This window comes from Zeus faber (assembly GCF_960531495.2).
Source record: "Zeus faber genome assembly, chromosome: 5".
In the NCBI taxonomy this organism is placed as follows: domain Eukaryota; kingdom Metazoa; phylum Chordata; class Actinopteri; order Zeiformes; family Zeidae; genus Zeus; species Zeus faber.
The window spans coordinates 37535400-37553253 of record NC_137192.1 but is presented as its reverse complement, the minus strand read 5'-3'; the positions used below and the strand labels follow the sequence as shown (position 1 = coordinate 37553253).

At 39.2% G+C, this 17854-nt stretch overlaps 1 protein-coding gene across 1 annotated transcript in view; it reads left to right on the top strand.

Annotated features, from left to right (window-relative positions):
- The window catches only part of LOC307230784 (haloacid dehalogenase-like hydrolase domain-containing 5), a gene marked incomplete at its 5' end in the record, with an annotated part of 6069 nt that extends 515 nt beyond the window's left edge, over positions 1-5554 (top strand). The window contains 7 exons of the mRNA XM_080001218.1: positions 81-193; positions 536-629; positions 710-743; positions 3105-3279; positions 4185-4370; positions 4499-4697; positions 4809-5554. Of these exons, the coding sequence (XP_079857344.1) occupies positions 81-193; positions 536-629; positions 710-743; positions 3105-3279; positions 4185-4370; positions 4499-4697; positions 4809-4985 (978 nt within the window). The 3' untranslated portion in view covers positions 4986-5554. The remainder of the gene's footprint in view (positions 1-80; positions 194-535; positions 630-709; positions 744-3104; positions 3280-4184; positions 4371-4498; positions 4698-4808) is intronic.
- Between the last annotated feature and the right edge of the window lie 12300 nt (positions 5555-17854).

Sequence of the window (17854 nt, the reverse complement as noted above, 5' to 3'; positions counted from 1 at the left end):
TCTTACCTCCACCTCCTGTCTCACCTTCAACCCCTGTCTGACCTCTGCCTCCTGTCTCACCTCCACCCTCTCTCCCCCAGGTGACGGAGCAGCAGGTGGTGCTTTCCCACAGTCCTTTACAGATGTTCCACAGCTTCCATAACAAATGTGTCGTAGTTTCAGGACAAGGACCCGTGGAGGAGATTGCCCATGAGTATCCTCTGAGTACTACTGAGTACTCAGTGCTGAGTACTGAATACTGAGTACTAAGAACCGAATACCGAGTACTGAGTAACGAATACTGATTACTGAATACTGACCACCGAATGTTAAGTACTGAGTACTGAGTACTGAGTACTGAGTACTGAGTACCGAGTAACGAGTACTGAGTGCTAAGTACCAGGTACCGAACGTTAATTACTGAGAACTGAATACTGAGTACTGAGTAACGAATACTGATTACTGAGTACAGAGTACTGAGTAGTGTGTACTACGACCACTGCCAGGTCATTGTAGTAGTAGTATGTGGTTGTGTATTTTCCTAAACTCCGCCCAGTCTTGGTTTCACCAACGTGGTGACGATGGAGCAGCTGAGCGAGCGGCTCCCCCTGCTGGATGCCATGGACCACAACAGGCACGGCAGAGTACCGGTAGGTCCTGTCTGTCTGTCTGACTGACCGACTGTTCCTCTGCCCGTCTGTCTCTCTCTCAGTAACCCTTTCTGTTCCAGGTTTCCCCTCTGAAGGAGCTTCCTCGAGTGGAGGGTGAGTTATCGCAACCAGCCAACAAGTCTTTAAACCAGTCAGTAAACCAGTCAGTGTATTTAAACCAGCCAACAAGTCTTTAAACCAGTCACCAAGCCAGTCTTTATACCAGTCAATAAATCAGTCAATATCTCTAAACCAGTCAGTAAGTATTAAAACCAATACCTAAACTAGCCTTTAACCAGTCGGTAAACCTGTCTTTAAACCAGTAAGTAAGTCTTTAAACAGTCACTAAACCAGTCTTTAAACCGCTTTCTTTAAAGCAGTCTTTAACCCAGTCAGTAAGTCTGTCTTTGAACCAGTCAGTAAGCCTTAAACCAATAACTAAAACAGTCTTTAGCCAGTCGGTAAATCTGTCTTTAAACCAGTCAATGAAAAGTCTTTAACACAGTCAGTAAACATTTCTTTAAACCAGTCAGTAAGTCTATAAGCCAGTCTTTACACCAGTCAGTAAACTATTCAGTCTCTAAATCAGCCAATAAATCTTTAAACCAGTCACTTAACCAGTCTTTAAACGAGTCAGTGTCTTTAAACCAGTTAGTAAGTCCTAAAACCAATAACTAAACCAGTCTTTAATTTGTCTGTAAACCTGTCTTTAAACCAGTCAGTTAACCTGTCTTTAAACCAGTCAATAAACAAGTCTTTAAACCAGTCAGTAAACATGTCTTTAAACCAGGCAGCAAGCCTATAACCAGTCAGTAAGCCAGTCTTTAGCCAGTCAGTAAGTTATTAAATCAGTCAGAAAACCTGTCTTTGACCAGTCAGTAAACTTGTCTTCAACCAGTCAGTAAACCCGTCTTTGACCAGTCAGTAAACCGGTCTTTAACCAGTCAGTTAACCAATCATTAACCAGTCAGTAAGTCTTCAACTCGTCAGTAAGTCATACAGCCAGTCAGAAAGTCTTCCCACCAGTCAATAAGTCATCCAACCAGTCTGTAAGTCCTCCGGCCAGTCAGTAAGTCTTCCAACCAGCTAGTTGTATTTTAACCATTTGGTGTGTCTTCCAACCAGTCAGTAAACATGTCTTTAACCAGTCAGTTAACCAGTCTTTAACCAACTGGTATGTTCTTAACCAGTCAGTAACTCATCCAACCAGTCGGTAAGTCTTCCAACCAGCGGGTAAGTCTTCAACCAATCAGTAAGTCATCCAAACAGTCAGTAAGTCGTCAACAGGTCAGTAAGTCACAAACCAGTCAGTAAGTTGTCCAACCAATCGATTAGTCATCCAACCAGTCAGTAGGTCTTCAACCAGCTGGTAAGTCATCCAACCAGTCAGTAAGTCACCAACCAGTCTTAAACCAGCCTGTAAGTCATTAAATCAGTCAGAAAACATGTCTTTCACCTGTCAGTTAACCAGTCTTTAACCAGTCAGTACGTCTTCAAACAGTCAGTAAGTCACCAACCATATTTTTGGTCTTCCAGCTAGTCAGTAAGTGATCCAACCAGTCAGTAAGTAACAAACCAGTCAGAAAGTCTTCCAACCAGTCAGTAAGTCTTCAACCATTTGATAAGTTATTAAATCAGTCAGAAAACATGTCTTTAACCCATCAGTTAACCAGTCTTTAACCAGTCAGTACGTCTCCAACCAGTCAGTAAGTCATCCAACCAGTCAGTAAGTCACCAACCATTAATTTAGTCCTCCAATCAGTCGGTAAGTCATCCAACCAGTCAGTGAGTCACCAGCCATTGTTTTAGTCTTCAACCGGTCAGTAAGTCACAAACCATTAATTTAGTCTTCCAACCAGTCAGAAAGTCTTCCGACCAGTCGGTAAGTCTTCAACCAGTCAATAAGTCTCCCAACCAGCCAGTAAGTCATCCAACTAGTCAACAGGTCATCAAAACAGTCAGTAAGTCACCAAACATTCATTTAGTCTTCCAACCAGTCGTTAAGTCATCCAACATGTCAGTAAGTCACAAACCAGTCAGTAAGTCTTCCAACCAGCTGGTAAGTCATTAAATCAGTCAGTAAACTTGTCTTCAACCCATCAGTTAACCAGTCTTTGACCAGTCAATAAGTCTTCCTACCAGCCAGTAGGTCTTCAACCAGTCAGTGAGTCACAAACCAGTCAGTAAGTCATCCAACAAGTCGGTAAGTCATCCAACCAGTCAGGAGGTCTTCAACCGGTCAGTAAGTCACCAACCATTAATTTAGTCTTTCAACCATTCAGTAAGTCTTCCAACCAGCCGGTAAGTCTTCCAACCAGTCGGTATGTCATCCAACAAGTCAGTAAGTCATCCAGCCTGTCAGTTAGTCATCCAACCAGTCAGTATTCACCAACCAGTCAGTAAGTCTTCCAACCAGTCGCTAAGTCACCCAACAAGTCATTAAATCATCTCATCATTCGGCAAACCTGCTTCCAGCCATCGTTCTGTTTGGTGAGCCGATTCGCTGGGAGACGAACCTGCAGCTGCTGATGGACGTGTTGATGACCAATGGGAGGCCAGGATCTGCACACGTCCCCAAGGCTGACGCCCACCTTCCCGTGCTGGCCTGCAACACTGACCTCACCTGGATGGCTGACGCCCCATCTCCACGGTAACACACACACACACACACACACAGCAGCAGGTTAGCATGCTAGCTAGCTTGGATGCAACACCTCCTTCCTGCTGCAGCTCTATTTAGCTTCCTCCATGTTGTATGTATGTATGTATGTATGTATGTATGTATGTATGTATGTATGTATGTATGTATGTATGTATGTATGTATGTATATTTGAATGTATACATACTGCTGAAGTTTATGTATGTACTGTATATGTATATGTATGTACAGTATGTATGTATGTATGTATGTATGTATGTATGTATGTATGTATGTATGTATGTATGTGTGTATGTATGTATGTATGTATGTATGTATGTATGTATGTATGTATGTATGTATATTTGAATGTATACATACTGCTGAAGTTTATGTATGTACTGTATATGTATATGTATGTACAGTATGTATGTATGTATGTATGTATGTATGTATGTATGTATGTATGTATATGTATGTATATGTATGTTTGTATGCATGTTTGTATGTATGTATGTTTGAATGTTGGGGTATGGTAGGCCAGGAGGTAGAGCTGGCCGTCTAGTAATCTAAAGATTGCTGGTTCAATCCCAGGCTTCTTGAGCAAGACACTGTACTCCTGTTTGAATAATTGTAAGTCACTTTGGATAAAAGCATCTGATCAATGTATGTATAAGCTGCTGGAGAGAACTTGTGATGAAGACCAAAATACTTTGAAGAACACTTTATTGATGATGACATAATTCCAAATTCCAAAGTTATTTCACAGTTTGCCATTATTATTATGTATTCCCTCAGTAGAAAATTGTAAAATGAAAGAAAAACTTGAATGAGGAGGTGTGTCCACACTTACAGGTACTGTGTGTATGTACATACAGTTTATATCTATGTCTTCACACAGTATGTCTACCTGCAGGTTTGGGCACGGCGTCTTCCTGCTCTGCCTCCAGAGCGTCTACAGGAAGTTCAGCGGCAGGAAGTTGCTGTACCAGGCGCTCATGGGAAAACCCAGTTTACTGTCCTACCAGTACGCTGAGGTGCTGCTGCGGCAGCAGGTGGCCACCAGGGGGGGTGCACCGGCCAGGACCATCTATGCTGTGGGGTACCGCCTGTCTCTCTGACTAGCTGTCTGTCTGACTTGCTGTCTGTTTTACTGACTGACTACCTGTCTGTCTGTCTGTCTGTCTGTCTGACCTCCTGTCTGTCTGTCTGATCGTTCTGCGTGTTCAGAGACAACCTGACGACTGACATCTACGGTGCCAACATGTTCAACCGCTACCTGGCACAAGGGCATGTCACCGTGGCAACCTCTGCCAAGATGGCCACCCGCGGAACAACAGCTCCGGAGGCGATGAGGGACGACATGGGTACTGCAGCCTGGGAAAATCAGCTGGCCCCACCCACTGCCACCCGGTGTCAGTCTATACTGGTAAATACAGACAGACAGACAGCAAAACAGACAATAACATCCTTCAGCAAGTCAGACAGACACGTAACCAAGCCAGACAGTCATACAGGCAGTCTACCTTGTATTTTCCAGGTGTGCACTGGGGTGTACAACCCCCGCTCTGCGTTGCCTAGCGACCCGAGCAGCGTTGCCGTGGAGACAGAGTTCAAAGGTCACCAGGACCCGGACCTGATGACACCAGACCACATTGTGGAGGACGTCGAGGTGGCCATGGAGCTGGTCTTCCAGAGGGAGGGGCTTGACCTCTGAACTGCACTGTGACCCTGCTGTGATCTTCAATGTGACCTCTGACCTTCACTGTGAACTTCACTGTCATGTCTGACCTTTACTATGACCTCTTCACCTTCACTGGGACCGCTGACCCTCCCTGTGACCTTCACTGTGACATCTGACCTTCCCTGTGACCTTCACTGTGACCACTGACATTCACTGTAACCTTTACTGTGACCTCTGTCCTTCACTGACCTTCATTGTGACCTCTGACCTTCACTGTGCCCTTTACTATGACCTATAACCTTCCCTCTGACCTTCTCTGGAACATTTACTGTGACCTCTGACCTTCACTGTGACCTCTGACCTTCACTGTAACCTTTACTGTGACCCCTGTCCTTCACTGACCTTCACTGTGACCTCTGACCTTCTCTGGGACATTTACTGTGGCCTATGACCTTAACTGTGACCTTTATCGTGACCTCTGACCATTACTGTGACCTCTGACCTTCCCTGTGACCTTCACTATGACCTCTGATCTTCACTGTGACCTTGCTGTGACCTTCAATGTGACCTCTGACCTTGCTGATATATAGTGATATATAACCCTGGTTTTCCTGCCTTTGAAAATATGACATTAATAAAACATGTAAAAAGTTAAATCTCAGTGTGATATTTGGTCGGATTCGATGTGACTACACCGGCCCTGGTGGAGGGAGGTGGACCCCTACCCCCCCAGAGCCCCCCAAAACTGCAACAACAAAATCCTCCATCACAGGAAGCTGTTCCAGACACAGTCAGTGTGTTCCGGTGCACTCACACTGACAGCTGCTCTGCCACGCCCACCTAGGTCAGTCTGACTGCATCATCATCATCATCATCATACACCTACCTGACGGAGGTGGCTAGGAAAGCCCACCAAGAGTTTCCCAGAGCCACCATCACCATCTCCACCCTAGTACCACAGACACACCTCCCCTGTGACACCATCAGTAAGATCAACAACAAGATCACCACAGACTGTTGCAGCCTGACCTACGTCACTATCGCCCATCACCCCAATCTAACGGCTGACCACCTACACCACAAGCTACACCTGCACTGCGCCTGGATGTTGGCGGAGGACCTGAGAAGAGCAACAACCTAGGGAGGAGATATTCCAGCTGTACCGCAACATCACACACCCCACCACCCAAGAGAGAGGAAAGCTCCACCCAACAGACCCCAACCTACCAGATCCCAGCCTTTTAGACCTCCACACAGAGGACCCCAGCCTTCTAGACCTCTACCCAGAGGACCCCAACCTCTAGACCTCCACCCAGAGGATACCAGCCCTCTAGACCTCCATCCAGAGGATCCCAGTGTTCTAGACCTCCATCCAGAGAATCCCAGCCTCCTAGATCTCCGCCCAAATGACCCCAGCCCTCTAGACTCCTACCAAACAGAACCCATAATAGGAGTCTTCCACCCAGGGGAACCCAGCCAGTGAAGAGCAGTCAGGCTCTGGCGCCACGCCCCAAGACAACACACCTGGCACAGCACCCCATACAGGAACACAGCACAGCACCACCCCCTGCTGCCCCCTGAGAGGAAGCACACCTACACACAGGTGGTTTCAGGACACCCGGACATTGGAGAGGTGAGGCAGTTGAAACACATCAAAAAAGCACTAACACATGTCTGGCTTCAATTAAATCAAATCATCATCAAATGTGATAAACATTTCCATATACGTGAAGAAATATCAATGAACAGTCTGTGACGTCCAACCAGAACAAAACACAAGAGAAATGAAGAAACCGTGAAACAACATCAAGAACAACCACAAGACACTTGATTACCAAATGACAATAAAATAATTAGAAGACAACGTTAAAAAGGTAAAATCAGGAAAACCTTAATGTCTCCATGGAGGAGTCAGGGATGCAGCTTATCTCCACCCTCTTCTAGCCGTGTTGTTGGTACCATCTGCAGCCCCTGGCCGCACCCTTAACAACAAGGAAGTCAAATGGTTGCTCTATGCAGACGACCTGGTGCTGCTGTCACCTACAGAACAGCGTCTGGATGTTCACCCTAGGAAACACCACCCTCGATCACACCCCGTCCTATGATGACCTGGGGCTCCAAATCAGTGCCTCTGGAAACTATGGTCTGGCAGTGAATGCACTACAAGAGAAGAACCCATCAGAATCTGGACCAAAATATTTGATAGTATATCCCTATAATATATATACTATAAGTGGTAAATATTTGGCAGTATAATGGTACCAGTATCCCTATAATATATACTATATGTTGTAAATATTTGATAGTATAAAAGTACCAATATCCCTATAATATATACTATAATTAGTAAATATTTGATAGTATAATGGTACCAATATCCCTATAGGCATTAGTGCCGAGTGGCCATCCATGCAGCAGAGTGTGCTCAGCGAGGGGCACCTGGATGTTAGCCTCCCCCCCTGCCGATGCCAGCAGGCAGCCCGATATACAGGCCCTCCACCGCCGCTGGCACCCGGGGTGTCCGACACAGAGAAGCTGCGCAGCAGGAGCAAAAGACCGACAGCCGCCCCCCACGCCCCAACACACACCCACAAAAGCAAGCAGCCCACAGGGGCCCCGGAAGGCGCCAGGCGGCACTCTCCACTGCCCCTCCAGGTGGCAGCACACCCTAAGCCACAAAGCGCAAGCCGGGCGAGTGTATGTGTTCTAAGCTAATATGAGTGGGATTCAAATTTCGGGATGGACAGGCAGCACGCTGAGGCAGGAGCGTGACAGGCAAGATGGCAGCTGCCCGTCGCATCCCGACCCACATAGCTTGCACCCACCCCATCCCGCAAGCCCAAGACCTATTGTGGGGTGTATGTGCTGAGTATGAGTTTAGGCACTGGGAGAGAGGCAAAGTGTGACCAAATCAATGCCCCCCCCACCCCCATGGGACACAGAAGGACACACAAGCCCAGCCACCCAACCCACAGGGCAGGCAACCCCAGCGGTACGCCAACCCGCCGACCACGGGGCCGAGACCTGAACCCGCGACCCGCAACCCCCGCCCCCATCCCGAGCACCAAACCCGCAACCACGCCCAAAACCAACACACGGACACCAGCTGCAGATACTCCCCAGGAGCATGCCCCCCCACCCCACCTCTGGAGACCGGCCAGCTCAACTCAGGAAAAGGAGCAGGTGCCACCACTTAGCCCCCCTAACACCCTCGAGAGGCACCACGGGCCTATGCACCACAGACGTCCCCTCACCCACCCAACTGCAGAGCCCAGGAGGACCTCCACATGCCCCAAAACACCACGACATTGCCCCGACTTAGGAAGACTCAAGTATTAAATGATGGAGTTATGTCAGTGATAAAAGTAGCCCATATTTCATTAAATTAATCAACATTGTTTTTGGATATTGCCAGTAGTTTTTCCATTAAGATGTAATCTATTAATAACTGCAACCATTGGGATGTGGTGAGATAATCTCTCTTTTTCCAATTGAATAATTTTGTTTTCTTGGCAATTGTTAACGTGATCACAATGGGTTGTTGATGTTTAAGTGGTGGGTCGACTGAAGAGAGGTCACCGAGAAGACATACAGTCCGGGAGACTGGAATGTTGCGACCAGAATTGCTCCAGAATGCTAGGATAGGTGGGCAGAGCCAGAAGGCATGAAAGTAGTCATCTCTGGTTTCAAGAGAACCGTGAGAGCAAATGTCTTCATCCACAAAACCCATTTTGAACATGTTCCATGATATGGGCTCTGTGCAGAATCGTATATTGGATGAGTTGCATTTTGGAGTTGCGGGTCATAAAAAAGGTGTTGTTGCAAATAAGCTTCCACAGGTTGATATCGGTGGGAACAGCAAGGTCTCTTTCCCATTTCATTGTAGGTAAAGATAAAGTGTCATCAGTTTTTAATAAAAGTTTGTTTATTCTGGAAAAGGGATTTTTTAAGTGACCGATATGAGTGAGATGTTCAATCATTGGAGGTGGTTGTAGGATGTTGATTTTAACTTTTAGAGACTGCTGTAGTTGAAGGAATTGAAGGAAGCCTTGGCCACCGATATTATACCTTTGTATTATGGTTGGGAAGATATGAGCAATTTTTTTTCGAAAATGTGTTCCAGATGAATAATTCCTTGCCTTTTCCAAGGCCTAAAGATTATTGGTCTGTTATTAATCAGAAAATCTGGGTTGTGCCAGATTGGCGTGTATTTGTTTGGAGATAGAGTGTGACCACTGAGTTTGAGGAATCTCCACCAGGCTGACAGAGTCGTTGCGATAAATGGGTTTTTAAAGCAATTATGTTTCCTTATTGATTCCATAAGGAATGAGAGATCAGATAATGATGTCTCCTGACATTCTGTTTGTTCAATGTCTCACCATCCATGGGCCAATTGTTGCTCTGGTTGAAACCATTTAATTATAAATTGAAGATGGTTTGCTAGGTAGTAGTATCTAAAGTTTGGGGCTGCTAGGCCTCCACAGCCTTTGTTTTTCTGTAGTGTTGCTAGTTTAATTGTATTGCCAATAAAATGTGTTGACTATTGAGTCTAGAGTATTAAACCAATGTACTATTTGTTGCACTGGGGTCATTGAAAATATATAGTTTATTTTTGGAAGTATATTTATCTTCACTGCTGCTATTCTACCAATTAGTGAGATGGGTAGGTTGTTCCATCAAATTAGGTCTTCTTTAATGGATTTGAGCAGATATCAATACCAAGGTATCTTAAATTGCCCGTTGTGATGGTTAAGGGAAGTTTCTGGGTTTCAGCATTGCAGTACCCCCCCAATGAGTGGTAAGACCGTGGTTTTTGTCCAGTTTATTGATTAGTCTGAGATAGCTGAGAATTTAGATATAAGATTGAACAACTCCGGTAGGGATGATATTGGGTTCCGTACATTCAACAAGATATCATCTGGATACAAAATGACTTTGTGAACAGAGTTTCCTGTTTATATGCCTACTATATTACTGTTTTGACGGATGGCCGCCATCAGGGGTTCAATAAAGATGGTGAATAGTAAATTGGAGAGCGGACATCCTTGTCTTGTGCCGCGTTGTAGAGTGAAACGCTGTGAAGTGTAACCATTGGTGATGACAGAAGCAGATGGAGAGTTGTACAGGAGTGTGATCCATTGAATGAGTGACTCTCCAAAGCCAAATTTGTTGAGGATTGAAAAGAGATCAACTGTCAAATGCTTTTTCGGCATCTAAAGAAGCAATAACAGTATTTTAGTTGTTCCTTTGAGATATGCTGATCAGACTGAATAAACGGCGCATGTTGCTAGATGGTAGCTCAGGCAGTAGAGCTGGTAGTCTAGTAATCCAAAGGTCGCTGGTTCGATCCCAGGCTCCTCCTGCTAGCATGCTGTAGTGTCCTTGAGCAAGACACTTAACCCCTAATTGCTCCTGATGGCTGCGTCCGTCGGTGTTTGAATAATTGTAAGTCGCTTTGGATAAAAGCGTCTGATCAATGACTAAATGTAAATGTAATGTAAATGTAATGCTAGATGAGTGTCTGCTAGTGTTTTTCTAATAATCTTTAAATCGCAATTAATTAGACTTATAGGTCTATAACTGGAGGTGAGGGTTGGGTCCTTATTGGGTTTGAGCAAAATCGAAAGGAGAGTAGTATTCATGTGTGGAGGCATGGTGGAGGTTGACTTGACCTCTGTTACCATTCTGATGAATAATGGGGATATAAGTGGCCAGAAGTGTTTATAGAATTCCACTGGGTAGCCATCTGATCCAGGTGTCTTATTGTTGGGCATAGAGAAGAAAGCTTTCCTGAGTTCTTCTAGAGTAAGTGGTTGACCTAATGTGGTAGCCTGTTCTGTTGAAAGTTTAGGAAGGTCAATATCATCAAGGAGTGAGTGAATGATTGATATATTAGATCCATTATCCGAGTGATATAGCTTATTATAAAAGTCTCTAAATATATTATTGATATCTTGCTAGTATGTTATCCTACTCTGTGGATCTTTGATGGTTGTAATAAGTGTTTTTCCTCTATCTCATTTCAAATGATTGGCAAGAAATTTACCTGATTTGTCATTGAATTAAAAAAAAAAATGCTCTTGTTTATTGCATAAGGAATTGTGTCTTTTGATGGATGGTATTATCAAGTTGAGATGTTATTGTCCTGATGTAAATTAGGATTTGCTCAGTGGGTGAGTGGGCTGGTTGGGAGTGCAAGTCTTTTAATTGTTGTTTGAGTTTATTTTGGTATTCTTGTTTTTTCTTTTTCTTGTGAGTGCAGAATGAAATAATACTACCTCTTATAACAGCCTTAGCTGTTTCCCAGAGTAAGGATGGTGATATTTCTGGGGAGTCATTCAGTTCAATGATGGAAGTCTATTCTCTAAAAATGAATGGTTAAATTCTTTATCTGTTAAAAGTGAGGCGTTAATCCACCACCTGCTGTGAGGGTTCTGGTTTATTTCATCTATGAGCTTGAAATTAATCAGCCTGTGATCAGAGATTATAATAGGGTCGATTTCAGGATTAGTGATTTTGGACATTACAGAGTTACTTGGCAAGAAAAGGTAGATTCTAGAGAAACTTTGGTGGGGTGGTGAATAATATGTGTATTCTCTAGAATGTGGGTTATTTTGATCGCCAACAATCGCCAAGAGCAAGATCACTCATATATTGTTTTATAGTGTCCGACGAACGCCAGGGCTTGTGATTATTTCTGGTTTGTGAACGGTCTAAACTTGAAACCAGTATTCTGCTGAAGTCTCCTCCTTATATTGAATCAGAGAATTCTAAGAGTTTTGAAAATATATTGTGAAAGAAATTTGGGTAGTCTTCATTGGGGCCATAAATATTAGCGATGGTTAATTTGATGTTACCTAAAATTCCATTAATCAATATGTAACGCCCTTCTGTGTCTGATATTGTGATTTTCTTCTGATATGGGATACTTTTATTGATCAATATAGAAATGCCTGTTGTTTTGTTTTTTTGTTGTATGATGCAGAAAACGTCTGATTAACCAACTTTGAGTTTGAGATGCTCAGATGCAGTGAGGTGAGTTTTGTGCAGTAGACAGAAGCTGGGGTTCATCCTGGTGAGGTGAATTAGGACTTTGCTGTTTAGCTGGTGAGCCAAAGCCTCTCACATTCCAACTAACAACTTAATGGCTGTCATTGAAGTTAATAAGGGGGTGATGGCACAGTGCATCCAAGGCAATAGCTAAACTACCATGCCCATGTTTTCCCATAGATATGTATGGGATTTCGTCCTTTATATTCCTTTTTACTGTCCTAGTATTGCAGGAAGTTTGTAGGAATACATATCTACACAAACAAATGACAAATAGATAAAGATAAACATAGAACATTGCAGAGTTAGACATACATATAGTGAGAGAGAGAATAGAGTAAGAGTGATGGGCAAAGTGGGGAGGGAGGGATCAGAGTGGTGAGATGATGAGAGAATTAGGGAGGCGGGATTAGGAGGGTGAGATGATGAGAGTGAGCGATGTCTTAAATCCTGACATAAATAGCATGCTAATTTCTACATCTCACAGTATATAATTACCAGAATTACAAGAATACATACATAATGATCAAAATAACCAGGGTGTGGTGGAGGACTCTCGGAATAACAGACCGTCTATATATACTGTAGTTTATCAACAACCGTCGATACGCATTTAGCCTTCTCCCGGTTCTCCTTCAGGATGGGGTACAATATTTGATAGTATAATGGTACCAATATCTCTATAATATATACGATGAGTAGTAAATATTTGATAGTATAATGGTACCAATATCCCTACAATATATACTATATGTAGTAAATATTTGATAGTACAATGGTACCAGTATCCCTGTATGGAAGTGAAATGTGGGGTCCACTCAGTCATGACGACACTAGATGGACAAGAATCCTATAGAGACCCTGCATGACACATTCTGAACAAGTATATGGAACATAGAAAGAAAAAAAAGGAAGAAAAAAAGGCCACCAATGCATGCAGCTCCATATCCCTTCATAACAAACATTCAGAAAAGAACAATAACATTTTGGATGTATCTCAAATCAAGTCCCCAAGATACACTGTAGTTTGAAGCACTGCAATGCCCCGCCCAAGTCCCTGTCAGACACAGAGAGGAGCATCAGTGTCCTTAGAGAGCACCTCGATCAACTGTAAACCAGGAGAGGAACCAAACCCTGAACAAGGATATATTGATGCGTTATAAGGATATATTGATGTGGATATATTGATGTGTTATAAGGATATATTGATGTGGATATATTGATGTGTTATAAGGATATATTGATGCGTTATAAGGATATATTGATGCGTTATAAGGATATATTGATGTGGATATATTGATGTGTTATAAGGATATATTGATGCGTTATAAGGATATATTGATGCGTTATAAGGATATATTGATGCGTTATAAGGATATATTGATGTGTTATAAGGATATATTGATATGTTATAAGGATATATTGATGTGTTATAAGGATATATTGATGTGTTATAAGGATATATTGATGCGTTATAAGGATATATTGATGTGTTATAAGGATATATTGATGCGTTATAAGGATATATTGATGTGTTATAAGGATATATTGATGCGTTATAAGGATATATTGATGTGTTATAAGGATATATTGATGCGTTATAAGGATATATTGATGCGTTGTAAGGATATATTGATGCGTTATAAGGATATATTGATGCGTTATAAGGATATATTGATGTGTTATAAGGATATATTGATGTGGATATATTGATGTGTTATAAGGATATATTGATGTGTTATAAGGATATATTGATGTGTTATAAGGATATATTGATGTGTTATAAGGATATATTGATGTGTTATAAGGATATATTGATGTGTTATAAGGATATATTGATGTGGATATATTGATGTGTTATAAGGATATATTGATGTGTTATAAGGATATATTGATGTGTTATAAGGATATATTGATGTGTTATAAGGATATATTGATGCGTTATAAGGATATATTGATGTGTTATAAGGATATATTGATGTGGATATATTGATGTGTTATAAGGATATATTGATGTGTTATAAGGATATATTGATGCGTTATAAGGATATATTGATGTGGATATATTGATGTGTTATAAGGATATATTGATGTGTTATAAGGATATATTGATGTGTTATAAGGATATATTGATGCGTTATAAGGATATATTGATGTGGATATATTGATGTGTTATAAGGATATATTGATGTGTTATAAGGATATATTGATGTGTTATAAGGATATATTGATGTGTTATAAGGATATATTGATGTGTTATAAGGATATATTGATGCGTTATAAGGATATATTGATGTGTTATAAGGATATATTGATGCGTTGTAAGGATATATTGATGCGTTGTAAGGATATATTGATGCGTTATAAGGATATATTGATGCGTTGTAAGGATATATTGATGCGTTATAAGGATATATTGATGCGTTATAAGGATATATTGATGTGTTATAAGGATATATTGATGTGTTATAAGGATATATTGATGTGTTATAAGGATATATTGATGCGTTGTAAGGATATATTGATGCGTTATAAGGATATATTGATGTGTTATAAGGATATATTGATGCGTTATAAGGATATATTGATGTGGATATATTGATGTGTTATAAGGATATATTGATGTGTTATAAGGATATATTGATGCGTTATAAGGATATATTGATGTGGATATATTGATGTGTTATAAGGATATATTGATGCATTATAAGGATATATTGATGTGTTATAAGGATATATTGATGTGTTATAAGGATATATTGATGCGTTATAAGGATATATTGATGCGTTATAAGGATATATTGATGTGTTATAAGGATATATTGATGCGTTATAAGGATATATTGATGTGTTATAAGGATATATTGATGTGTTATAAGGATATATTGATGCGTTATAAGGATATATTGATGTGTTATAAGGATATATTGATGTGTTATTAGGATATATTGATGTGTTATAAGGATATATTGATGTGTTATAAGGATATATTGATGTGTTATAAGGATATATTGATGTGTTATAAGGATATATTGATGCGTTGTAAGGATATATTGATGTGTTATAAGGATATATTGATGTGTTATAAGGATATATTGATGTGTTATTAGGATATATTGATGTGTTATAAGGATATATTGATGTGTTATTAGGATATATTGATGTGTTATAAGGATATATTGATGTGTTATAAGGATATATTGATGTGTTATTAGGATATATTGATGTGTTATAAGGATATATTGATGTGTTATAAGGATATATTGATGTGTTATAAGGATATATTGATGTGTTATAAGGATATATTGATGTGTTATTAGGATATATTGATGTGTTATAAGGATATATTGATGTGTTATAAGGATATATTGATGCGTTATAAGGATATATTGATGTGTTATAAGGATATATTGATGTGTTATAAGGATATATTGATGTGTTATTAGGATATATTGATGCGTTATGAGGATATATTGATGTGTTTTAAGGAAATATTGATGCGTTGTAAGGATATATTGATGCGTTGTAAGGATATATTGATGCGTTATAAGGATATATTGATGTGTTATAAGGATATATTGATGCGTTATGAGGATATATTGATGCGTTATAAGGATATATTGATGTGTTATAAGGATATATTGATGCGTTATAAGGATATATTGATGCGTTATAAGGATATATTGATGCGTTGTAAGGATATATTGATGTGTTATAAGGATATATTGATGTGTTATAAGGATATATTGATGCGTTGTAAGGATATATTGATGTGTTATAAGGATATATTGATGCGTTATAAGGATATATTGATGTGTTATAAGGATATATTGATGTGTTATAAGGATATATTGATGTGTTATAAGGATATATTGATGTGTTATAAGGATATATTGATGCGTTATAAGGATATATTGATGTGTTATAAGGATATATTGATGCGTTATAAGGATATATTGATGTGTTATAAGGATATATTGATGCGTTATGAGGATATATTGATGCGTTATAAGGATATATTGATGTGTTATAAGGATATATTGATGCGTTATAAGGATATATTGATGCGTTATAAGGATATATTGATGCGTTGTAAGGATATATTGATGTGTTATAAGGATATATTGATGTGTTATAAGGATATATTGATGCGTTGTAAGGATATATTGATGTGTTATAAGGATATATTGATGCGTTATAAGGATATATTGATGTGTTATAAGGATATATTGATGTGTTATAAGGATATATTGATGTGTTATAAGGATATATTGATGCGTTATGAGGATATATTGATGCGTTATAAGGATATATTGATGCGTTATAAGGATATATTGATGCGTTATAAGGATATATTGATGTGGATATATTGATGTGTTATAAGGATATATTGATGTGTTATAAGGATATATTGATGTGTTATAAGGATATATTGATGCGTTATAAGGATATATTGATGTGGATATATTGATGTGTTATAAGGATATATTGATGTGTTATAAGGATATATTGATGTGTTATAAGGATATATTGATGTGTTATAAGGATATATTGATGCGTTATAAGGATATATTGATGTGTTATAAGGATATATTGATGCGTTGTAAGGATATATTGATGCGTTATAAGGATATATTGATGCGTTGTAAGGATATATTGATGCGTTATAAGGATATATTGATGCGTTATAAGGATATATTGATGTGTTATAAGGATATATTGATGTGTTATAAGGATATATTGATGTGTTATAAGGATATATTGATGCGTTGTAAGGATATATTGATGCGTTATAAGGATATATTGATGTGTTATAAGGATATATTGATGCGTTATAAGGATATATTGATGTGGATATATTGATGTGTTATAAGGATATATTGATGTGTTATAAGGATATATTGATGTGTTATAAGGATATATTGATGCGTTATAAGGATATATTGATGTGGATATATTGATGTGTTATAAGGATATATTGATGCATTATAAGGATATATTGATGTGTTATAAGGATATATTGATGTGTTATAAGGATATATTGATGCGTTATAAGGATATATTGATGCGTTATAAGGATATATTGATGTGTTATAAGGATATATTGATGCGTTATAAGGATATATTGATGTGTTATAAGGATATATTGATGTGTTATAAGGATATATTGATGCGTTATAAGGATATATTGATGCGTTATAAGGATATATTGATGTGTTATAAGGATATATTGATGTGTTATTAGGATATATTGATGTGTTATAAGGATATATTGATGTGTTATAAGGATATATTGATGTGTTATAAGGATATATTGATGTGTTATAAGGATATATTGATGCGTTGTAAGGATATATTGATGTGTTATAAGGATATATTGATGTGTTATAAGGATATATTGATGTGTTATTAGGATATATTGATGTGTTATAAGGATATATTGATGTGTTATTAGGATATATTGATGTGTTATAAGGATATATTGATGTGTTATAAGGATATATTGATGTGTTATAAGGATATATTGATGTGTTATTAGGATATATTGATGTGTTATAAGGATATATTGATGTGTTATAAGGATATATTGATGTGTTATTAGGATATATTGATGTGTTATAAGGATATATTGATGCGTTGTAAGGATATATTGATGTGTTATAAGGATATATTGATGTGTTATAAGGATATATTGATGCGTTATAAGGATATATTGATGTGGATATATTGATGTGTTATAAGGATATATTGATGTGTTATTAGGATATATTGATGTGTTATAAGGATATATTGATGTGTTATAAGGATATATTGATGTGTTATAAGGATATATTGATGCGTTATAAGGATAT